We start from the raw sequence: 26590 nt of genomic DNA, 5'->3' as shown, positions 1-26590 counted from the left end.
GACTGTACATTCAGCCCAGAGATATAGTTTTACCTACATTCAGCCCAGAGATATAGTTTTACCTACATTCAGTCCAGAGATATAGTTTTACCTACATTCAGTCCAGAGATATAGTTTTACCTACATTCAGCCCAGAGATGTAGTTTTACCTACATTCAGCCCAGAGATGTAGTTTTACCTACATTCAGCCCAGAGATGTAGTTTTACCTACATTCAGTCCAGAGATATACTTTTACCTACATTAAGCCCAGAGACATAACGTTGGTTTCCTACATTCAGCCCTGAGATATAGTGCTTTACCTACATTCAGCCGATATAGTTTTACCTACATTCAGCCCTGAGATATATTGCTGGTTTTAACTACATTCAGTCCAGATATATATTTTTACCTACATTCAGCTCAGATATATAGTTTCACCTACATTCAGCAAAGAGATATAATGCTTGTTTTACCTACATTCAGCCCCAAGATATAATGCTTTACCTACATTCAGCCAAGAGACATAATACTTGTTTCACCTATATTCAGCGCAGAGATAAAATTCTTCTTTTACCTACATTAAGCTCAGATATATAAAGTTTTACCTACATTCAACACAGAGATATAATGCCGGTTTTCCTACACTCAGGGCCCCGAGTGGCTCAGTTGGTAGAGCATGGTGCTTGCAACGCCAGGGTTGTGTGTTCGTTTCCCACGGGGGGCCAGTATGAAAATGTATGCACTCACTAACTGTAAGTCGCTCTGGATAAGAGCGTCTGCTAAATGACTAAAATGTAAATGTAAATTCAGCCCAGAGATATAATCCTTGTTTCACCTACATTCAGCTGAGAGATATCAAGTATTAACTTAATTCAGCCCAGTGATATAATGCTGGTTTTACCTACATTCAGCCGAGAGATACAGTTTTACCTACATTCAGCCCAGAGATATTTGACCCCGATCAGATAGCGCTCAGGAAATGGCAACAGACGCAGAGTAAGCACTTCTCAGGGGATTTGTGCATTCAGCTAACTGTTATACAGAGTGAAACAACTGGGCCTGTATTACAATGTAGTCTATAGCCCGAATAGAGGCGGGGATGTTTTTGTGTGAAAGTAATGTAATGTCTGAAAAACAGTAATCTTTCCTGTCGAATTACATTAATCAAGACATTGTCTCATTCCTTTCATTTTTTTAAAAAGCGATAAATAAGACCACATTTACCCTCAAGGGACAATCTTGCTCTACGTCTAATAAAATAAGGATACGTCAAACACTTATGAAACGTGTAGCAACATGGTGTTGACCGTTAACACTAAAACATCAGTGACAATCCAAAGGTATGTCGATTAGAAATGCATGGTTGGATAAAAGGCATGCTGCGAATAGCTGGTTGAATACATATTATTGTTGCATCATGGGAAGTAATCATGCTCCAACCTGTTGAAACGCCTACACAGTTCCTATCCTATTGAGGTTTTAATGCTATTTTGTAATGGAGCACGTTTGCTTAATGTTTCCGACTAACCCTTCCCATCACTGTGTAATAACTTTTTATGATCGTTAAGTCAAAGACTATGTACCACAAACTGCTGAACAAGTGTAATAAAAACTTTAGCTCAGCTGGTAGAGCACGGCGCTTGTAACGCCAAGGTAGTGGGTTCGATCCCCGGGACCACCCATACACAAAAAAATGTATGCACGCATGACTGTAAGTCGCTTTGGATAAAAGCGTCTGCTAAATGGCATATTATTATCATGTCCAATGGACCGCGCATGGATCAAACCAGCTATATCTTGTGTCTGCACAACTTCCGTATTAAATTCCTTGATAAGTGGCTAGTTTTACATGAATAAATTACAGTGGGGAAAAAAAGTATTTAGTCAGCCACCAATTGTGCAAGTTCTCCCACTTAAAAAGATGAGAGAGGCCTGTAATTTTCATCATAGGTACACGTCAACTATGACAGACAAAATGAGAAAAAATAATCCAGAAAATCACATTGTAGGATTTTTAATGAATTTATTTGCAAATTATGGTGGAAAATAAGTATTTGGTCAATAACAAAAGTTTCTCAATACTTTGTTATATACCCTTTGTTGGCAATGACACAGGTCAAACGTTTTCTGTAAGTCTTCACAAGGTTTTCACACACTGTTGCTGGTATTTTGGCCCATTCCTCCATGCAGATCTCCTCTAGAGCAGTGATGTTTTGGGGCTGTCGCTGGGCAACACAGACTTTCAACTCCCTCCAAAGATTTTCTATGGGGTTGAGATCTGGAGACTGGCTAGGCCACTCCAGGACCTTGAAATGCTTATTACGAAGCCACTCCTTCGTTGCCCGGGACGTGTGTTTGGGATCATTGTCATGCTGAAAGACCCAGCCACGTTTCATCTTCAATGCCCTTGCTGATGGAAGGAGGTTTTCACTCAAAATCTCACGATACATGGCCCCATTCATTCTTTCCTTTACACGGATCAGTCGTCCTGGTCCCTTTGCAGAAAAACAGCCCCAAAGCATGATGTTTCCACCCCCATGCTTCACAGTAGGTATGGTGTTCTTTGGATGCAACTCAGCATTCTTTGTCCTCCAAACACGACGAGTTGAGTTTTTACCAAAAAGTTCTATTTTGGTTTCATCTGACCATATGACATTCTCCCAATCCTCTTCTGGATCATCCAAATGCACTCTAGCAAACTTCAGACGGGCCTGGACATGTACTGGCTTAAGCAGGGGGACACGTCTGGCACTGCAGGATTTGAGTCCCTGGCGGCGTAGTGTGTTACTGATGGTAGGCTTTGTTACTTTGGTCCCAGCTCTCTGCAGGTCATTCACTAGGTCCCCCCCGTGTGGTTCTGGGATTTTTGCTCACCGTTCTTGTGATCATTTTGACCCCACGGGGTGAGATCTTGCGTGGAGCCCCAGATCGAGGGAGATTATCAGTGGTCTTGTATGTCTTCCATTTCCTAATAATTGCTCCCACAGTTGATTTCTTCAAACCAAGCTGCTTACCTATTGCAGATTCAGTCTTCCCAGCCTGGTGCAGGTCTACAATTTTGTTTCCGGTGTCCTTTGACAGCTCTTTGGTCTTGGCCATAGTGGAGTTTGGAGTGTGACTGTTTGAGGTTGTGGACAGGTGTCTTTTATACTGATAACAAGTTCAAACAGGTGCCATTAATACACGTAACGAGTGGAGGACAGAGGAGCCTCTTAAAGAAGAAGTTACAGGTCTGTGAGAGCCAGAACTCTTGCTTGTTTGTAGGTGACCAAATACTTATTTTTCACCATAATTTGCAAATAAATTCATAAAAATCCTACAATGTGATTTTCTAGATTTTTTTCCCTCAATTTGTCTGTCATAGTTGACGTGTACCTATGATGAAAATTACAGGCCTCTCTCATCTTTTTAAGTGGGAGAACTTGCACAATTGGTGGCTGACTAAATACTTTTTTTCCCCACTGTAGCTTTATGTGCTGAATGTGGATCGTGAGAAAAACAACGCAGTTCTTTCCTGTTCCCTCTGTGTTTATGAGATAAGCATTACATCACGCTGGCTAATCATTCCCAGAATGCCGCAGTAAAGGTGACCATCCCCCATGACCCCTTGGGGCACAGTTCCAGTTCAGTTAATAAACAGCAAAGTTGCGGAGTCCTGATTTTTTTCTCTCCTCTTGTCACATTCTTCAGCCCTGAGGGAAACGAAGTGTCCTTAAGCAGACAAAGTGGCTAAAACTCCCTAGTCCTTGCCAATGACAAGCATACCCATAACATGATGCAGCCACCACCATGCTTGAAAATATGAAGAGTGGTACTCAGTGATGTGTTGTGTTGGATTTGCCCCAAACATAACGCTCTGTATTCAAGACAAAACGTTTGTTGCAGTATTACTTTAATGCCTAATTGCAAAGAGGATGCATGTTTTGGAATATTTTTATTCTGTACAGGCTTCCTTCTTTTCGCCCTGTCATTTAGGTTAGTATTGTGGAGTAACTACAATGTTGTTGATCCATCCTCAGTTTTCTCCTATCACAGCCATTTAACTCTGTAACTGGTTTAAAATCACCATTGGCCTCATTGTGAAATTCCCTGAACGGTTTCCTTCCTCTCCGTCAACTGAGTTAGGAAGGACACCTGTATTTTGTAGTGACTGGGTGTATCGATACAACATCCAAAGTGTAATTAATAACTTCACCATGCTCAAAGGTATATTCAATGTCTGCTGTAATTTTTCTACCCATCTACCAATATGTGCCCTTCTTTGCAAGGCACTGGAAAACCTCCCTTGAATCTGTGCTTGAAATTCACTGCTCGGCTGAGGGGCCTTTTTAAATCATGTTAAACACCATTATTTCACACAGAGCTAGTCCATGCAACTCATTATACGATCTGTTAAGCAGATTTTTACTATTGAAGTTATTTCGGCATAACAAAGGGGTTGAATACTTATTGACTCAAACTTTTTTACTATTAGTACAAATTAGACATGGGGTATTATGTGTTGATCAGTGACTCAAAATCTAAATTGAATCCATTTTAAATTCAGGCTGTAACAACAAAATGTGGAAAAAGTCAAGGGGTGTGAATACTTTCTAAAGGCATCGTATGTGTCCTCAAGCAGACAAAGTGGCTAACCTTCAGCCCTGAGGGAAACTGTGTCCTCAAGCAGATAAAGTGGCTAACCTTCAGCCCTGAGGGAAACTGTGTCCTCAAGCAGACAAAGTGGCTAACCTTCAGCCCTGAGGGAAACTGTGTCCTCAAGCAGATAAAGTGGCTAACCTTCAGCCCTGAGGGAAACTGTGTCCTCAAGCAGACAAAGTGGCTAACCTTCAGCCCTGAGGGAAACTGTGTCCTCAAGCAGATAAAGTGGCTAACCTTCAGCCCTGAGGGAAACTGTGTCCTCAAGCAGACAAAGTGGCTAACCTTCAGCCCTGAGGGAAACTGTGTCCTCAAGCAGACAAAGTGGCTAACCTTCAGCCCTGAGGGAAACTGTGTCCTCAAGCAGACAAAGTGTCTAACCTTCAGCCCTGAGGGAAACTGTGTGTCCTCAAGCAGACAAAGTGTCTAACCTTCAGCCCTGAGGGAAACTGTGTCCTCAAGCAGACAAAGTTGCTAACCTTCAGCCATAATGTTAACGTTTTTACAACTGACTGTTAGAAGTATGAGCTTAACCTTCCCACCAAAACAAGATCATTATCTCAGGAACGTTCCACTAATGTTTAACAGCTTATGTTTCATCTTTGAAATGCATTCAGAGTGAAATAAATGACCAGTGGGCTTTTGAACGGGATGAAACGCCATTCTCCAAAAATGTCTCTCTTAGGGTGAAATGTCATAAAACATCAATATATTGATGGTAATCTAAAACAATAACTGGGCTTACATCCTAGGTTGGCGGAATGTATTCACATTTGTTTTTACCAGCGAAGTCCCAATATATGTTTTTATGCAAAGCTACAGTATGTCATGTTGTGTAACCAGCTTCAAAACATGAGACGAGAAGCATGGACAGGCGACAAGAGTTTGAGACAGAACTTTATTGTGATAGCTCAACAAAGATTTCCTCTGTGATCTAGGAACATATCCTTTCTCCTAACATTCAAACATTAGAAAACACAGTGAACTTGGGAAGTGCATCGCTTTTATCATGTGATTTGCTGTTAGTGAATGGCCTGCCTGATATCATGAAATGTAATTCGAAAATGGATTGGATGCGCTGACGACCATTCGCTGCTCAAACAAATAGGGCATTTCAGGGACGATTATATTCTGCGTAATACTAGGGTTCTAATCTCATCATAGTTACCAAATTCTTCATTATTCTGATCTCATGAATGTGCTTCTGAATCACTGAGGAACAATGACGTTAACATACAGCAGACAGACCACATGTTGGACACGACAACAAGGAAAGGCAACTCATGACATTAGAAACTGGAAAAAAATAAAATAAAATAAAGAGTCATCATGCAGATTAGCGGTTCTGGTTATTAATCAGCTGTAAAGTTGTTCTCTCCCTAACTTCTATCTCTGTCCGGATACAGTACTTTCACGTGACCTCTCACCTCTCGGTTAGGACACCCCACTCCAGTTCTAGTGCGGAGGGTACTGGCTATAATGTCATCTTATGGGAATCTGACAGAAGCAGTGAAAGGAGGAGAACTGAAGGTAGCCGTTTGCGATTGCTCTTGATTGGCCCAAGGTGGCGTTTACTCTCCCTTGATTGGCCCAGGGTGACGTTTACTCTCCCTTGATTGGCCCGGGGTGGCGTTTACTCCACCTTGATTGGCCCAGGGTGGCGTTTACTCTCCCTTGAAGCGAGGGGGCCTCTTCTCCTTGAACGCAGCCAGTCCTTCCAGCCTGTCTTTTGTCGGAATCACCTTGGAAACCACAAAAGATGTGTCAATGAAAGACAACGACGTAGATGTTCTATCTTTAGTGATCCTGCGAGCGCTAGTGGTTGTGTTGTTTATGTGTCATACTGTGTGAGTTGTTTGAAAGATAATCGAAGACTGTTCAAAGTGGCGTCCAAAGTGAGCGTAGGTATGCAGGTGGAAGAGGTACACTAGGTTAATAGACGCTATCTAACCTTGACAAATCGTGGCGTCATTGTATGTGAACTGCATATAAAAGAAGTGTACATTTTAAATAGTTCTAGCAAAAAATAAGCATAGAAATTCTAGAGAATATGGGCTATTTAACAGAAGGGTTGTTGTTCATGACTAGACCTACCTGGGCATAGCATGCTTCTTCAATTGCTAATCCCGTATTTAAATCCACCTGAAAAATATCAAGATATTAGAGAACATAACTAACATATGCAGCAATATAGACCGTAAAATATCTATTTTCTACCATCTTTATTCTTGACCAGCTATGTGGTTTCCTTGTTTCATTGTTTCCAGTCATTCCTACAGGATCGAAACTACAGATGTAGGATCTTAATTTGATCACCCTGTTGCAGAAGAACTGAAATGTAAAACTTGTAGTGTAGTATTTGAGGTTTAAAAAGGCTTCTGAAGTTTGTAATTCCCACTTTGAAATTTCAGACTTGATTTTCCCTTACGAAAAATGTATCAACACCTACAAAAATGTCCATTAATTACACTGAACAAAAATATAAACGCAACATGTAAAGTCTTGATCCCATGTTTCATGAGCTGAAATAAAAGATCACTGAAATTTATTTAATAAATGTTAGTGAGCATTTCTCCTTTGCCAAGATAATCCATCCACCTGACAGGTGTGGCATATCAAGAAGCTGATTAAACAGCATGATCACCACACAGGTGCTGGGGACAATAAAAGGCCACTCTAAAATGTGCGGTTTTGTCACACAACACAATGCCACAGATGTTTTGAGGGAGCAGGCAATTGGCATGCTGACTGCAGGAATATCCACCAGAGCTGTTGCCAGATAATTTAATGTTCATTGCTCTACCATAAGCCGCCTTCAACGTCATTTTAGATAATTTGGCAGTACATCCAAACGGCCTCAAACCGCAGACAACGTGTAACCACGCCAGCCCAGGACTTCCATATCCGGCTTCTTCACCTGCGGAATCATCTGAGACCAGTCACCCGGACAGCTGATGAAACTGTGGGTTTGCACAACCAAAGAATTACTGCACAAACTGTCAAGGAAACTCATCTGCGAGCTCGTCGTCATCACCGAACGCTCATCTTTGATGGCCACTGGCACGCTGGAGAAGTGTGCTCTTCACGGATGAATCCCGGTTTCATTTGTACCGGACAGATGACGTTGTGTGGGTGAGCGGTTTGCTGATGTCAACGTTGTGAAGAGAGCGCCCCATGGTGGCGGTGGGGTTATGGTATGGGCAGGCATAAGCTATGGACAACGAACACAATTGCATTATATCGCTGGCAATTTGAATGCACAGAGATACCGTGACGAGATCCTGAGGCCCATTGTCCTGCCATTCATCCGCCGCCATCACCTCATGTTTCTGCATGATAATGCACGGCCCCATGTCGCAAGGATCTGTACACAATTCCTGAAAGCTGAAAATGCACCAGTTCTTCCATGGCCTGCATACTCACCAGACATGTCACCCATTGAGCATGTTTGGGATGCTCTGGATCGACATGTACGACAGTGTGTACCAGTTCCTGCCAATATTCAGCAACTTTGCACAGCCATTGAAGAGGAGTGGGACAACATTCCACAGGCCACAATGAACAGCCTGATCAACTGTATGCGAAGGAGATGTGTCGCGCTGCATGAGTCACACCAGATGCTGACTGTTTTTTTTTTTTAAAGGTATCTGTGACCAACAGATGCATATCTGTATTCCCATTCATGTGAAATCCATAGATTAAGGCCTAATTTATTTATTTTAATTGATTTCCTTATATGAACTGTAAATCAGTAAAATCTTTGAAGTTTATATTTTTGTCCAGTGCATAATCCACACTGTAGCAAACTGGCTCAAATTAAGATCCTATATCTATATTGAGCATATGTCTGTGCATTGGTAAAATGTTTACAAAACTTTAACAAACCTACCTTGATCCAAGACCCATTCCACATTCACACTTTAAAGGTTAAATTATACAGAATTAAGGGCAGCATTTATTTTCCCTGACAGCACAGAGGGAGGAGAACCCTACATTAATAGGTTACCTTGGCATTTAACTGAACCAGAAATATCTCCTGTGCCATACTCTCCTTGAGAAAATAACTTAAATTTAAAGATTTCTTGAGCAATTTTATAAAGGAATGCACAGGTTCTTTGTGGAGTAGAATTTCTCTCTGTTTAAAAATGTGCATCTTTCAAGTGGGCCAGATGCTGTTCAAAGTAGGCAGGAACACGTTAAGCTTTAATGACCCGAATTCATATAGCCTGAGAAAACTACATGAAACCAGGCTGGTCTTGCTTGTGATTTGCGTGATTTGACCATTGGTCGTATTTTGCCCCAATATGGATATTGCAAGTTTGTATAGCCTATGACACATTAACTTGGTAGTACAGGCTGTCTACAAACGACACAACACCTGTCAGAAAGTGCGGTTTGGAGATATCTTCACTTGATTCGTCAGTCGTTACCGTTGGCCTCTGGGATAACGAAGTCACTCAACAGATTCTCTCAGGTTTATCTGACGGCCTTCAGATGTGACATGGGTCTCTTTGGCAAGTGAGCTGACTCACTGACTACTGAATCAGATGCTAACTTCAAACCTCGACCATGCTTTGTGGCACCAATTCCTAAATACAGCAAGATCCAAGAGGCCATTCCCAAATAATATTGCTAGACCTAGGAGATCATTCCCAAACACTGTTGCTAGACCTAGGAGATCCTTCCCAAACACTGTTGCTAGACCTAGGAGATTCTTCCCAAATACTATTGCTAGACCTAAGGTCATTCCCAAATACTATTGCTGTAACCAGGAGATCATTCCCAAATACTATTGCTAGACACAAGAGGACATCCCTAAAAGGTCATCCCTAAGGGGCCAATCTCCGATATTATTTGAACCCAGGTCTGCTTAGAACATTACATTGACTTAACCTGTGCCCTGACCATTCAATAATAAACATATGAACAGATTTGGTCAAATTATAAAATACTGTACTCGAGGCCAGTATGTTGACTGGAAACCGAATTTGGGGACATTTGATCACTTATTACAGAGATGGAAAAAGTACTGTTATGTATGAGTCTTACCTCTATGCCCTGGTTGATGGCCAACTTTGCCATCCTAATTGCAATGGGACCCTGAGGAGATCAAAGCAACACAATGGTTTGTTTAGGGTCAAAAGTTCATGTAAATAACAATGGTCGTTGTGTCTACCCTGAGTCTATATACCAGGTGGTTGTCCGGTATAATGTTGCAGGTCACTAGAAATCTAATCCGTACATAAAAGGTACAACATCTGCATTCGCTCAGGTGTTATTTCTGATACATCACGACTGTATGCAACACTCCAAATCATTCAGCCTATTCTGAGTATAGGTTTGATTTCAGGTCAACCACAGAGTCAATGGCCATGTCCGAATAACCGTACACTGCGTTCGAAATAGTACGCTGATTGGGTATGCAAAAATAAAACATTTTATAGTATGTGAAATTTCAAAAACATTTAGTATGCTTTATATATGCCAGGATGTAATCCTCATTTCAGTTTTTCATCTAGTATGAATTCGCTGCACGCTATTGAGGAAGAAAATTACATTTTTTAGACCCAGCTGATAATCAGGTAAGGGCACACGATTTCGGACACAGCCGACGTGTAATTTCTTCCCTGCCTTAACGGTGGTATTTCACAGGTTTCGATACAATATACACACATGCTTTATCGTCCACTCACATTTGGGTTGAACTCGCGGGCCAGGTCCAGAGCTCTCAGGTAGGCGGCATCTCCACTGTTGTTTTGCTCCACGGCATGGCTGACCAGGCCCAGTCTCTTCGCCTCAGTTCCGTCAATCGCCCGCGCCGCAAAGATCAGCTCCTTAGCCAGGGCTACCCCGATGGCCCTGGGCAGTCGCTGGGTACCACCTGGACAGAGGAGGAGGAGGAGGAGGAGGAGGAGGAAGAGGAGGAGGTGGTGAAAGAAGCGGAGAGAGTGGGTGCTACAGTGAGTAACGTTATGTTAATGAATAAAGATGGCCTGCATGCTGACGCGGAACAAAATATGAGCTATAATTCTATTTGCGAGAGGTGGCAGTTTTTATTCATACATGTTGGATTATTCATGGACTATAACACCCAAAGACAGTCTACAGTCGTGGTCAAAAGCTTTGAGAATGACACAAATATTGGTCTTCACAACGTTCGCTGCTTCAGTGTTTTTAGATATTTTTGTCAGATGTTACTATGGTATACTGAAGTGTAATTACAAGCATTCCATAAGTGTCAAAGGCTTTTATTGACAATTACATTAAGTTTATGCAAAGAGTCAATATTTGCAGTGTTGACCCTTCTTTTTCAAGACCTCTGCAATCCGCCCTGGCATGCTATCAATTAACTTCTGGGCCACATCCTGACTGATGGCAGCCCATTCTTGCATAATCAATGCTTGGAGTTTGTCAGAATTTGTGGGTTTTTGTTTGTCCACCCGCCTCTTGAGGATTGACCACAAGCTCTCAATGGGATTAAGGTCTGGGGAGTTCCTGGCCATGGACCAAAATGTAGATGTTTTGTTCCCCGAGCCACTTAGTTATCACTTTTGCCTTATGGCAGGGGGCTCCATCATGCTGGAAAAGGCATTGTTCTTCACCAAACTGTTCTTGGATGGTTGGGAGAAGTTGCTCACGGAGGATGTGTTGGTACCATTCTTTATTCATGGCTGTGTTCTTAGGCAAAATTGTGAGTGAGCCCACTCCCTTGGCTGAGAAGCAACCCCACACATGAATGGTCTCAGGATGCTTTACTGTTGGCATGACACAGGACTGATGGTAGCGCTCACCTTGTCTTCTCCGGACAAGCTTTTTTCCAGATGCCCCAAACAATCGGAAAAGGGATTCATCAGAGAAAATGACTTTACCCCAGTCCTCAGCAGTCCAATCCCTGTACCTTTTGCAGATTCCTGGAGAGAAGTGGCTTCCTCGCTGCCCTTCTTGATACTAGGCCATCCTCCAAAAGTATTTGCCTCACTGTGTGTGCAGATGCACTCACACCTGCCTGCTGCCATTCCTGAGCAAGCTCTGCACCGGTGGTGCCCCGATCCCGCATCTGAATCAACTTTAGGAGACGGTCCTGGCACTTGCTGGACTTTCTTGGGTGCCCTGAAGCCTTTTTAACAACAATTGGACCTCTCTCCTTGAAGTTCTTGATGATCCGATAAATGGTTGATTTAGGTGCAATCTTACCAGCAGCAATATCCTTGCCTGTGAAGCCCTTTTTGTGCAAAGCAATGATGACGGCACGTGTTTCCTTGCAGGTAACCATGGTTAACAGAGGAAGAACAATGATTTCAAGCACCACCCTCCTTTTAAAGCTTCCAGTCTGTTATTCTAACTCAATCAGCATGACAGAGTGATCTCCAGCCTTGTCCTCGTCAACACTGTGTTAACGAGTGAATCACTGACATGATGTCAGCTGGTCCTTTTGTGGCAGGGCTGAAATGCAGTGGAAATGTTTTTTGGGGGGATTAAGTTCATTTTCATGGCAAAGAGGGACTTTGCAATTAATTGCAATTCATCTGATCACTCTTCATAACATTCTGGAGTATATGCAAATTGCCATCATAAAAATTGAGGCAGCAGACTTTGTGAAAATTAAATATTTGTGTCATTCTCAAAACTTTTGACCACGACTGTACAACACTAACACACCTCATTTAAAACATTAACCAATCATGGAACGAAAGCCTCCACACCCTGTGCAGCTGTCCAGGACCTTTGGAACTGGAGAGGAGACCCCTGGTCTACAGTATATCTTTGTTGAAGTTTTCAGTTTAATTTATTGTGATGATTTGACAAGTATGAGATAAGGATGAAAAGTGATGTTTGAACAATGCTGTGGGTCATGGCACAATCCTCCTGGGCTGTGATGTAATGGGCTGTGACCTCCTGGGCTGTGACCTACTGGGCTGTGACGTACTGGGCTGTGATGTACTGGGCTGTGACCTCCTGGGCTGTGACCTACTGGGCTGTGACCTCCTGGGCTGTGATGTAATGGGCTGTGACCTCCTGGGCTGTGACCTCCTGGGCTGTGATGTACTGGGCTGTGACCTACTGGGCTGTGATGTACTGGGCTGTGACCTCCTGGGCTGTGATGTACTGGGCTGTGACCTCCTGGGCTGTGATGTACTGGGCTGTGACGTACTGGGCTGTGATCTCCTGGGCTGTGATGTACTGGGCTGTGATGTACTGGGCTGTGATGTACTGGGCTGTGACCTCCTATGGCTGTGATGTAATGGGCTGTGATGTACTGGGCTGTGATGTACTGGGCTGTGACCTCCTGGGCTGTGATGTACTGGGCTGTGACCTCCTGGGCTGTGATGTAATGGGCTGTGACCTGCTGAGCTGTGATGTACTGGGCTGTGATGTAATGGGCTGTGACCTCCTGGGCTGTGATGTAATGGGCTGTGACCTCCTGGGCTGTGATGTAATGGGCTGTGACCTCCTGGGCTGTGATGTAATGGGCTGTGACCTCCTGGGCTGTGATGTAATGGGGAGGCAGTTTACTTGGTGGATCACAGGAAAATGACTAGAGCTTTATGTAATGTACTAGGCCACTAGTATATACAGTACACAACACTAGAATATAGAGTACACAACACTAGAATATAGAGTACACAACACTAGAATATACAGTACACAAAACTAGAATATAGAGTACACAAAACTAGAATATAGAGTACACAACACTAGAATATAGAGTACACAACACTAGAATATAGAGTACACAACACTAGAATATAGAGTACACAACACTAGAATATAGAGTACACAAAACTAGAATATAGAGTACACAACACTAGAATATAGAGTACACAACACTAGAATATAGAGTACACAACACTAGAATATAGAGTACACAACACTAGATTATAGAGTACACAACACTAGAAAATTATATTATATTATATTATATTATTATATTATATTATATATTATATATTATAATATAGAGTACACAACACTAGAATATAGAGTACACAACACTAGAATATAGAGTACACAACACTAGAATATAGAGTACACAAAACTAGAATATAGAGTACACAACACTAGAATATAGAGTACACAACACTAGAATATAGAGTACACAACACTAGAATATAGAGTACACAAAACTAGAATATAGAGTACACAAAACTAGAATATAGAGTACACAAAACTAGAATATAGAGTACACAACACTAGAATATAGAGTACACAACACTAGAATATAGAGTACACAAAACTAGAATATAGAGTACACAAAACTAGAATATAGAGTACACAACACTAGGATATAGAGTACACAAAAGTAGAATATAGAGTACACAACACTAGAATATAGAGTACACAACACTAGAATATACAGTACACAACACTAGAATATAGAGTACACAAAACTAGAATATAGAGTACACAACACTAGAATATAGAGTACACAAACGGAAGCAAGCTAGAAGGGCAAGACAACTGAACAGCTAATAATTAGACAAACAGTCACTATCTCACCCTATAGTCAATCCTAACCAGTGAACACGGTACAGAATATTTACAAAAATTGTATGTTCATACAAATAGATCAATAAAAATGTATTTTTATATGGAGAGTTGCTCCTCACAATAGTTAGCAAAAAGTCAAATTTTTTTCCCATCCCAGGATTAAACATTCTATAACCACTTCTCTGTATCTCCTGGGAAACGTGTACAGTAGTGAGTCAATTTATTCCTTTGTTCGAGGGACACTGTAAATCCTGACCTTTGCTTTAAAGGCTGACATACTTTCTCATTCAGTGCAAGCAATTACCTCACTCCGTCTGTGGGAGTCACATATCTGGGGAGGTGAAATACAAAGAGAAAGAAGGCCATGGCTTCTCACCACCTGAATATACAGTAACCCCATCTTGCAGGAGCTGTGATGCACCTGGCAGCAGTTATGTCAAGCCTAGATCTAGACATATTAAATATCTAGAAGGCGAACACTGAACTAAATGAGGGGTAAAAAAAAAGGGAGAAATTTGAGATAAAAAAAAAACAGCAATGGGCTTTTTTATTGGGCTTCTCATAAACTGCTAAAGTAGATCGCTTTCCTGTAACCACGAGGGGAATGCTGAAGTAACGCTACGACTAACTTCCTTATCAGACTAGAACAGCGGTTATATTGCTCGCGGCACTGCTCAAAAAGGTAATAATCTCAGTCCGGATGCATTTCTACAGCAAATACAACATTTACATACGCTCTCTGAGGAGACAAAACAATGCAATGCACATGGTCCAGGGGAAAAATAAAACCAGATATGTTGAACTAATGGCGGTGTAGTTCCTTGGTAATAGGGCCTACAGTGAATATGGGTCAGCCACTTAATTTGCAGGGTCTCCTCCCGTCTCACTGGTGTATTATCAGTATGTCTGAGAGTGGTTTTTGTTTACAGTGATCACAGACACTTTCTTCACCTCCCAGACGGGATGCTGACACACACTCATTCTGAATGGATCAGGTTGAGCAGACGGAACAGGACAGGGGGAGTGGTGGCGGCGATAGTCATCTTGGTTAGTTGTGTTTTCTTTCTGACAGCTGCCTACAGCCACATATCTAAGCCACTTGGAAAAAACTAAGACAAAATGATAACACAGAAAAATAAGGGACATCACTAAAAAGTGACATATTATTATTATTATTATTATTATATATTTGTATAAATGACAGGTAAACTATACACAAGCTCAGGTAGAATGTAGCTGTTGCAGACTTTTGGATTTAAATAAATGCCATCTGTTTTTGTTCTCATGAAAGTAGTCGGTTTGAAGCGTTTGGCCTTGTTGCTCAACTCTTACACAAGAACTTGGATGGAAAAGTGTTTACCCGTGGAGGAGCCTGCATGAGTTATCACAGAACCCTGATGGCGCAAAGACAAAACACTAATTTGTTTCCAGTTGCTGTTTTTCGCTGTCTCTCGGTCTACCTCCCTTTCCTTTGGACTGTTTCGCTGTCTCTGTCTACCTCCCTTTCCTTTGGACTGTTTCGCTGTTTCTCGGTCTACCTCCCTTTCCTTTGGACTGTTTCGCTGTCTCTGTCTACCTCCCTTTCCTTTGGACTGTTTCGCTGTCTCTCGGTCTACCTCCCTTTCCTTTGGACTGTTTCGCTGTCTCTCGGTCTACCTCCCTTTCCTTTGGACTGTTTCGCTGTCTCTCTGTCTACCTCCCTTTCCTTTGGACTGTTTCGCTGTCTCTCTGTCTACCTCCCTTTCCTTTGGACTGTTTCGCTGTCTCTCGGTCTACCTCCCTTTCCTTTGGACTGTTTCGCTGTCTCTCGGTCTACCTCCCTTTCCTTTGGACTGTTTCGCTGTCTCTCGGTCTACCTCCCTTTCCTTTGGACTGTTTCGCTGTCTCTGGTCTACCTCCCTTTCCTTTGGACTGTTTCGCTGTCTCTGTCTACCTCCTTTGCTTTGGACTGTTTCGCTGTCTCTCGGTCTACCTCTCTTTGCTTTGGACTGTTTCGCTGTCTCTCTGTCTACCTCCCTTTCCTTTGGACTGTTTCGCTGTCTCTCGGTCTACCTCCCTTTCCTTTGGACTGTTTCGCTGTCTCTCGGTCTACCTCCCTTTCCTTTGGACTGTTTCGCTGTCTCTCGGTCTACCTCCCTTTCCTTTGGACTGTTTCGCTGTCTCTCGGTCTACCTCCCTTTCCTTTGGACTGTTTCGCTGTCTCTCTGTCTACCTCCCTTTCCTTTGGACTGTTTCGCTGTCTCTCTGTCTACCTCCCTTTCCTTTGGACTGTTTCGCTGTCTCTCTGTCTACCTCCCTTTCCTTTGGACTGTTTCGCTGTCTCTCTGTCTACCTCCCTTTCCTTTGGACTGTTTCGCTGTCTCTCTGTCTACCTCCCTTTCCTTTGGACTGTTTCGCTGTCTCTCTGTCTACCTCCCTTTCCTTTGGACTGTTTCGCTGTCTCTCGGTCTACCTCCCTTTCCTTTGGACTGTTTCGCTGTCTCTCGGTCTACCTCCCTTTCCTTTGGACTGTTTCGCTGTCTCTCGGTCTACCTCCCTTTCCTTTGGACTGTTTCGCTGTCTCTCGGTCTACCTCCCTTTCCTTTGGACTGTTTCGCTGTCTCTCTGTCTACCTCCCTTTGCTTTGGACTGTTTCGCTGTCTCTCGGTCTACCTCCCTTTCCTTTGGACTGTTTCGCTGTCTCTCGGTCTACCTCTCTTTGCTTTGGATAGCCTCTCTTCTTACTTGCTTCATCAACTTATAACAGATAGCTTAAAATAACGCAACATAACGTAATGACAGAACTTTGAAGGCTAAAAACTAGCCAAAAATGTGCCTATTGTTTATCTATTCTACAGCATGGTGCACTGCAAATTCTCAGACAACATTTTCAAGACTCCCTCGACAGACAATTAGTGAAGAAGAGGCAGATGAGAGATAAGATGTTACATAGAATAGTTGTGTCACTCATCATTTATAGTATTAATCACACAATTCTGGTAAATTCTGTGGCTCAACCTCATAGCCTTGCATAACATTGTGTAACCAAGTTTTAATACACCAGAAAAATGTTGCAACAACTTCTAAGAAATCATTGTCACAATGCCACTTTCCCCATGGTGGTTGGTCAATTTGCTCATTGCTTAACCATTGCCTGAACTGTAAACATTGCACATTGCCTTGTTAAAAAATAAAATAAAAAAATAAAAAAGGGAAAAGCTACAGTTAGTGTCTTGACATACCTCGAGACAGTATGCTAATAATGTTGCACAGTGCTATCATGTCGAGGCGCTGCCTTTGGGGCGTGTGTTTGAAATCAGTGGGCCGGACAGCAAATGAAGCGAAGTGAAAACGCATTCTGGCTTCAAAGAAAAGTTCAAGGTCGGCGCTGAAGAGGACTCACGACACATGGCAGCTTTGTGAGGAGTCAGACACTTTCTGCAGAAACATGGCTCCTGGAATCCCAACATTAACCCTTCCCAACAGCCTGCACTATAGACTTACAGTGCTGTGAAAAAGTATTTGCCTCCTTTCTAATTTTCTCTACTTTTGCATATTTGTGATACTGAATGTTATCAGATTTTCAACCAAAACCTAATATTAGATAAAGGGAACATAAGTGAACAAATAACACAACAATTACATATTTATTTCATTTATTTCATAAACAAAGTTATGCAACACCCAGTTCCCCTGTGTGAAAAAGTAATTGCCCCCTTACACTCAATAACTGGTTGTGCCACCTTTAGCTGCAATGACTCCAACCAAATGCTTCCTGTAGGCAAATAGTTTTTCCACATAACTGTATATCTAGTAGAATGCTTCTGTTTACCACAGACGTTTGGGGTCAATTCAGGATTGAAATGACCAGACAATTCTCCAACATGAAAACATGAAACGGTGAAATACCTGAATAATTGAAATCTTGCTGGAACGTACCTCAGCTCTGCTGAGTACCGAAAAAAAATACGTTTGTTGAAATCCCAACGTGCTATCACTATGCTTTCAACCATCTAAAAGCACAACCAAATTCCAACGGAAAAACAATGTCTGAATTTTGGTTTAGTTGTCATCTAAATGTGTTATCACTGCACTTTCAGCCATTTAAAAGCACAACAATGTTCAAATGGGAAAACAATGTCAGATATGTTGTATTTAAATACAACAACATAATGTTTTACCACTGTGCTTCATCTAATAGCAGAACCAAATGACCTGGATTATAGTTCAGATTACATTAAATGTACATTGTGCAAGAGATCAGTGCTGTTTGAGATTCTGAGCAGATTATGAATATTGTGAAGATCTTAAACATGCACACTTTCTATGATAATAATAATAATAATAATAATTATAATAATAATAATAATAATAATAATAATAATATGCCATTTAGCAGACGCTTTTATCCAAAGCGACTTACAGTCATGCGTGCGTACATTTTTTGTGTATGGGTGGTCCCGGGGATCGAACCCACTACCTTGGCGTTACAAGCGCCGTGCTCTACCATCATGAGGGGCCACAGTGACTCGGGGGTCTGAACTCATCATGAGGGGCCACAGTGACTCAAGCAGTCAGAGCCGGGTCTTGCGAGCAGAACATTTTAGCCCCCTATTGACAGCAGAGATCTTGTATTCATATTTCAGGGTTCATTTCCTATAACTCCACATATTTTGCCATGAGAAAATGTAGCAGTTTTAAACAAAGGGAACATAAGTGAACAAATAACACAACAATTACATATTTATTTCATTTATTTCATAAACAAAGTTATGCAACACCCAGTTCCCCTGTGTGAAAAAGTAATTGCCCCCTTACACTCAATAACTGGTTGTGCCACCTTTAGCTGCAATGACTCCAACCAAATGCTTCCTGTAGGCAAATAGCTTCCTGTAGGCAAATATATTAAATAATAAGCCATTTATAGTTAGAGTAACCTCAAAATGTGACCATGGATGAGTTACTAATTTTGGGGTTGAATAAAAACTGCTTGGATAGTTTCATCAGAGCCACTGGCTTAATCCTATTCTTTAACTTTTATTTTTTGGTTTAGTTGGAGACGTGAATACAACATATAATTTGTTAACTTGTGTCCACAAGTTAATAGACATTTTGCAAATCCAATGTATTTTCCACATAGATTCCACGTCACAATAAGTGACAAATGACGTTGGAACAACGTTGACTTAACTAGTTTGTGCCCAGTGGGCATGCACTGATTTATAACATACTATTTTAACAGAAGACATTTTTCAATATCTGTAATAACATTTCATGAAGGGCACAAAAACAATCTCAATCAATTTGAGAATATGGCAGCTCATTCTTGACAGGACAGTCCTGATTTTGTCAAATGCAAAATTCAAATGAGATTTATTAGTCTATCTAAATAGAATCCGAATCAAACTGTTGTATCTAACGGAAACAGACAGGCCCTGTGCATTCGAAAAGTATTCAGACCCTTGACTTTTCACCACATTTTTTACGTTACAGCCTTATTCTAAACATTTTCCTCATCAATCTACACACAACACCCCATAATGACAAGGCGAAAATATATATTTTTATTTTATTTATTTTTGTATACCTTATTTACATAAGTATTCAGACCCTTTGCTATGAGACTCGAAATTGAGCTCAGGTGCATCCTGTTTCCATTGATCATCCTTGAGATGTTTCTACAACTTGATTGGAGTCCACCTGCGGTAAATTCAATTGATTGGACATGATTTGGAAAGACACACACCTGTCTATATAAGCTCCCAAAGTTGACAGTGCATGTCAGAGCAAAAACCAAGCCATTGGGTCGAAGGAATTGTCCGTAGAGTTCCGAGACAGGATTGTGTTGCGGCACAGATCTGGGGAAGGGTACCAAAAAAAAATGTCAGCTTTGAAGGTCCCCAAGAACATCGTGGCCGCCATCATTCTTAAATGGAAGAAGTTTGGAACCACCAAGGCTCTTCACTCTGACAGAGCTCCAGAGTTCGTCTGTGGAGATGGGAGATACTTCCAGAAGGACATCCATCTATACAGCACTCCACCAATCAGGCCTTTATGGTAGAGTGGCCAGACAGAAGCCACTCCTCAGTAAAAGGCACATGACAGCCTGCTTGGAGTTTGCCAAAAGGCACCTAAAGGACTCTCAGACCATGTGAAACAAGATTATCTGGTCTGATGAAACCAAGATTGAACTCTTTGGCCTGAATGCCAAGCGTCACGTCTGGAGGAAACCTGGCAACATCCCTACGGTGAAGCATGATGGTGGCAGCATCATGCTGTGGGGATCTTTTTCAGCGGCAGGGACTGGGAGACTAGTCAGGATCGAGGTAAAGATGTGCGGAGCAAAGTACAGAGAGATCCTTGATGAAAACCTGCTCCAGAGCACTCAGGACCTCAGAGTGGGGTGAAGGTTCACCTTCCAACAGGACAACGACCCTAAGCACACAGCCAAGACAACGCAGGAGTGGCTTCGGGACAAGTCTCTGAATGTCCTTGAGTGGCCCAGCCAGAGCCCGGACTTGAACATCTCTGGAGAGACCTGAAAATAGCTGTGCAGCGACGCTCCACATCCAACTTGACAGAGCTTGAGAGGATCTGCAGAGAATAATGGGAGAAACTCCACAAATACAGGTGTGCCAAGCTTGTAGCGTCATACCCAAGAAGACTCGAGGCTGTAATCGCTGCCAAAGGTGCTTCAACAAAGTACTGAGTAAAGGATCTGAAAACGTATGTAAATGTGATATTTCAGTTTTATATTTTTTATAAATTTGCCCAAAAATCTAAAAACATGTTTTTGCTTTGTCATTATGGAGTATTGTGTGTAGATTGATGAGGGGGGAAAAAAAGATTGAATCCATTTTAATAATAATAATACTTTCCGAATGCACTATATGTGTGCCATTCTTAGGGTGAATGGGCAAGATAAAATATTTCAGTGCCTTTGAATGGGGTATGGTAGTAGGTGCCAGGTGCACCAGTTTGTGTGTGTCAAGAACTGCAACGCTGCTGGGTTTTTCATGCTCAACAGTTTCCCGTATGTATCAAGAATGGTCCACCACCCAAAGGCAATCCAGCCAACTTGTGGGAAACATGGGCCAACATCCCTGTGGAACGCTTGACACCTTGTAGAGTCCATGCCCCAACGAATTGAGGCTGTTCTGAGGGCAAAACAGCAGGGCCTCTAACCCATCGCTTTCATGAGCTTAATCTGTACACCAAAAAAAAGTGTAAAGAAACTCATAGTGAGAAATACATACTTACACCTCTGGGCTACATTTCACCTCTGAATTCCTCTGTGGCCTACATAAAGTGTTGCCTACTTGGGGTCATATTTTTGTTGACAGAATAAAGAGAAGGTCTAAACAAAACACTGCCACCGTAGCAACCGTGGAACTAAAACAAAACTTTACCGTAGCAGGATACTTTGCGAGAAACTTGGCAGTGATGCCACAAACATGTAGAGTGGCTTGCGAAAGTATTCACCCCCATTGGCATTTTTCCTATTTTGTTGCCTTACAACCTTGAATTTAAATTGATTTTTTGGGGGGTTGTATAATTTGATTTACACAACATGCCTACCACTTTGAAGATGCAAACATTTTTTTATTGTGAAACAAACAAAGATATAAGACAATTAATTCACCACCCCCCCAAAGTGAATACTTCGTAGAGCCACCTTTTGCAGCAATTACAGCTGCAAGTCTCTTGGGGTATGTCTCTATAAGCTTGGCACATCTAGCCACTGGGATTTTTGCCCATTCTTCAAGGCAAAACTGCTCCAGCTCCTTCAAGTTGGATGATTCCGCTGGTGTACAGCAATCTTTAAGTCATACCACAGATTCACAATTGGATTGAGGTCTGGGCTTTGACTAGGCCAATCCAACACATTTAAATGTTTCCCCTTAAACCACTCAAGTGTTGCTTTAGCAGTATGCTTAGGGTCATTGTCCTGCTAGAAGGTGAACCTCCGTCCCAGTCTCAAATCTCTGGAAGACTGAAACAGGTTTCCCACAAGAATTTCCCTGTATTTAGCGCCATCCATCATTCCTTCAATTCTGACCAGTTTCCCAGTCCCTGCTGATGAAAAACATCCCCACAGCATGATGCTGCCACCACCATGCTTCACTGTGGGGATGGTGTTCTCGGGGTGATGAGAAGTGTTGGGTTTGCGCCAGACATAGCGTTTTTCTTGATGGCCAGAAAGCTCAATTTTAGTCTCATCTGACGAGAGTACCTTCTTCCATATGTTTGGGGAGTCTCCCACATGCCTTTTGGCGAACACAAAACGTGTTTGCTTATTTTTTTCTTTAAGCAATGGCTTTTTTCTGGCCACTCTTCCGTAAAGCCCAGCTCTGTGGAGTGTACGGCTTAAAGTGGCCCTATGGACAGATACTCCAATCTCCGTTGTGGAGCTTTGCAGCTCCTTCAGGGTTATCTTTGGTGTCTTTGTTGTCTCTCTGATTAATGCCCTCCTTGCCTGGTCCGTGAGTTTTGGTGGGCGGCCCTCTCTTGGCAGGTTTGTTGTGGTGCCATATTCTTTCAATTTTTTTAATAATGGATTTAATGGTGCTCCGTGGGATGTTCAAAGTTTAGGATATTTTTTTATAACCCAACCCTGATCTGTACTACTCCACAACTTTGTCCCTGACCTGTTTGGAGAGCTCCTTGGTCTTCATGGTGCCGCTTGCTTGGTGGTGCCCCTTGCTTAGTGGTGTTGCAGACTCTGGGGCCTTTCAGAGCAGGTGTATGTATATATACTGAGATCATGTGACAGATCATGTGACACTTAGATTGCACACAGGTGGACTTTATTTAATTTAATTATGTGACTTCTGAAGGTAATTTGTTGCACCAGATCTTATTTAGGGGCTTCATAGCAAAGGGGTGAACACATATGCACGCACCACTTTTCCGTTATTTATTTTTTAGAATTCTTTGAAACAAGTTATTTGAATGTCCATTACATGAAATCCAAATAAAAATCAATTTAAATTACAGGTTGTAATGCAACAAAATAGGAAAAACGCCAAGGGGGATGAATACCTTTTTGCAAGGCACTGTACCTTGGCGCATGTTTGGAACTTTGTTCAGGGAAAATAGGTATATATATATATATATATATATATATATATATATATATATATATATATATAAATACAGTGGGGGAAAAAGTATTTAGTCAGCCACTAATTGTGCAAGTTCTCCCACTTAAAAGATGGAGGCCTGTAATTTTCATCATAGGTACAGGTCAATTATGACAGACAAAATGAGGGAAAAAAATCCAGAAAATCACATTGTAGGATTTTTTATGAATTTATTTGCAAATGATGGTGGAAAATAAGTATTTGGTCAATAACAAAGTTTCTCAATACTTTGTTATATACCCTTTGTTGGCAATGACACAGGTCAAACGTTTTCTGTAAGTCTTCACAAGGTTTTCACACACTGTTGCTGGTATTTTGACCCATTCCTCCATGCAGATCTCCTCTAGAGCAGTGATGTTTTGGGGCTGTCGCTGGGCAACACAGACTTTCAACTCCTCCAAAGATTTTCTATGGGGTTGAGATCTGGAGACTGGCTAGGCCACTCCAGGACCTTGAAATGCTTCTTACGAAGTCACTCCTTCGTTGCCCGGGCGGTGTGTTTGGGATCATTGTCATGCTGAAAGACCCAGCCACGTTTCATCTTCAATGCCCTTGCTGATGGAAGGAGGTTTTCACTCAAAATCTCACGATACATGGCCCCATTCATTCTTTCCTTTACGGATCAGTCGTCCTGGTCCCTTTGCAGAAAAAACAGCCCCAAAGCATGATGTTTCCACCCCCATGCTTCACAGTAGGTATGGTGTTCTTTGGATGCAACTCAGCATTCTTTGTCCTCCAAACACGACGAGTTGAGTTTTTACCAAAAAGTTCTATTTTGGTTTCATCTGACCATATGACATTCTCCCAATCCTCTTCTGGATCATCCAAATGCCTCTAGCAAACTTCAGACGGGCCTGGACATGTACTGGCTTAAGCAGGGGGACACGTCTGGCACTGCAGGATTTGAGTCCCTGGCGGCGTAGTGTGTTACTGATGGTAGGCTTTGTTACTTTGGTCCCAGCTCTCTGCAGGTCATTCACTAGGTCCCCCGTGTGGTTCTGGGATTTTTGCTCACCGTTCTTGTGATCATTTTGACCCCACGGGTGAGATCTTGCATGGAGCCCCAGATCAAGGGGAGATTATCAGTGGTCTTGTATGTCTTCCATTTCCTAATAATTGCTCCCCACAGTTGATTTCTTCAAACCAAGCTGCTTACCTATTGCAGATTCAGTCTTCCCAGCCTGGTGCAGGTCTACAATTTTGTTTCTGGTGTCCTTTGACAGCTCTTTGGTCTTGGCCATAGTGGAGTTTGGAGTGTGACTGTTTGAGGTTGTGGACAGGTGTCTTTTATACGATAACAAGTTCAAACAGGTGCCATTAATACTGGTAACGCAGTGGAGGACAGAGGAGCCTCTTAAAGAAGAAGTTACAGGTCTGTGAGAGCCAGAAATCTTGCTTGTTTGTAGGTGACCAAATACTTATTTTCCACCATAATTTGCAAATAAATTCATTAAAAATCCTACAATGTGATTTTCTAGAGAGAAAAAATCTCAATTTGTCTGTCATAGTTGACGTGTACCTATGATGAAAATTACAGGCCTCCCTCATCTTTTTAAGTGGGAGAACTTGCACAATTGGTGGCTGACTAAATACTTTTTTACCCCACTGTATATATATATATATAGTTACAGGAGGGGATCTACTTCTTGTGTTACCATTGGAGAAAGGCTAGCACAGTAGAGCCCTGTTGCCTAGTGATGAGCAATGGTAACACAAGAAGTAGATCCCCTCCTGTAACTATATATATATATATACAGTGGGGAAAAAAAGTATTTAGTCAGCCACCAATTGTGCAAGTTCTCCCACTTAAAAAGATGAGAGAGGCCTGTAATTTTCATCATAGGTACACGTCAACTATGACAGACAAAATGAGAAAAAAATATCCAGAAAATCACATTGTAGGATTTTTAATACATTTATTTGCAAATTATGGTGGAAAATAAGTATTTGGTCACCTACAAACAAGCAAGATTTCTGGCTCTCACAGACCTGTAACTGCTTCTTTAAGAGGCTCCTCTGTCCTCCACTCGTTACCTGTATTAATGGCACCTGTTTGAACTTGTTATCAGTATAAAAGACACCTGTCCACAACCTCAAACAGTCACACTCCAAACTCCACTATGGCCAAGACCAAAGAGCTGTCAAAGGACACCAGAAACAAAATGTAGACCTGCACCAGGCTGGGAAGACTGAATCTGCAATAGGTAAGCAGCTTGGTTTGAAGAAATCAACTGTGGGAGCAATTATTAGGAAATGGAAGACATACAAGACCACTGATAATCTCCCTCAATCTGGGGCTCCACGCAAGATCTCACCCCGTGGGGTCAAAATGATCACAAGAACGGTGAGCAAAAATCCCAGAACCACACGGGGGGACCTAGTGAATGACCTGCAGAGAGCTGGGACCAAAGTAACAAAGCCTACCATCAGTAACACACTACGCCGCCAGGGACTCAAATCCTGCAGTGCCAGACGTGTCCCCCTGCTTAAGCCAGTACATGTCCAGGCCCGTCTGAAGTTTGCTAGAGTGCATTTGATGATCCAGAAGAGGATTGGGAGAATGTCATATGGTCAGATGAAACCAAAATAGAACTTTTTGGTAAAAACTCAACTCGTCGTGTTTGGAGGACAAAGAATGCTGAGTTGCATCCAAAGAACACCATACCTACTGTGAAGCATGGGGGGTGAAACATCATGCTTTGGGGCTGTTTTTCTGCAAAGGGACCAGGACGACTGATCCGTGTAAAGGAAAGAATGAATGGGGCCATGTATCGTGAGATTTTGAGTGAAAACTCCTTCCATCAGCAAGGGCATTGAAGATGAAACGTGGCAGGGTCTTTCAGCATGACAATGATCCCAAACACACCGCCCGGGCAACGAAGGAGTGGCTTCGTAATAAGCATTTCAAGGTCCTGGAGTGGCCTAGCCAGTCTCCAGATCTCAACCCCATAGAAAATCTTTGGAGGGAGTTGAAAGTCTGTGTTGCCCAGCGACAGCCCCAAAACATCACTGCTCTAGAGGAGATCTGCATGGAGGAATGGGCCAAAATACCAGCAACAGTGTGTGAAAACCTTGTGAAGACTTACAGAAAACGTTTGACCTGTGTCATTGCCAACAAAGGGTATATAACAAAGTATTGAGAAACTTTTGTTATTGACCAAATACTTATTTTCCACCATAATTTGCAAATAAATTCATTAAAAATCCTACAATGTGATTTTCTGGATTTCTTTTCCTCATTTTGTCTGTCATAGTTGACGTGTACCTATGATGAAAATTACAGGCCTCTCTCATCTTTTTAAGTGGGAGAACTTGCACAATTGGTGGCTGACTAAATACTTTTTTTCCCCACTGTATATAT

General features: G+C 42.1%; 1 protein-coding gene across 1 annotated transcript in view; it reads right to left on the bottom strand.

The window, feature by feature from the left end:
* Positions 1 to 5497: 5497 nt before the first annotated feature.
* Positions 5498 to 26590, bottom strand: part of auh (AU RNA binding protein/enoyl-CoA hydratase) — a 52582-nt gene continuing 31489 nt past the window's right edge. Inside the window, exons 7-10 of the mRNA XM_041897356.2 lie at positions 10312 to 10499; positions 9668 to 9718; positions 6713 to 6760; positions 5498 to 6360 (exon numbers count right to left, since the gene is read on the bottom strand). Of these exons, the coding sequence (XP_041753290.1) occupies positions 6283 to 6360; positions 6713 to 6760; positions 9668 to 9718; positions 10312 to 10499 (365 nt within the window). The 3' untranslated portion in view covers positions 5498 to 6282. The remainder of the gene's footprint in view (positions 6361 to 6712; positions 6761 to 9667; positions 9719 to 10311; positions 10500 to 26590) is intronic.

The sequence above is a fragment of the Coregonus clupeaformis genome, chromosome 15 (assembly GCF_020615455.1).
Source record: "Coregonus clupeaformis isolate EN_2021a chromosome 15, ASM2061545v1, whole genome shotgun sequence".
NCBI classification, from domain to species: domain Eukaryota; kingdom Metazoa; phylum Chordata; class Actinopteri; order Salmoniformes; family Salmonidae; genus Coregonus; species Coregonus clupeaformis.
The sequence above is the reverse complement of the archived record's forward strand: the minus strand, read 5'-3'. Positions and strand labels throughout refer to the sequence as shown.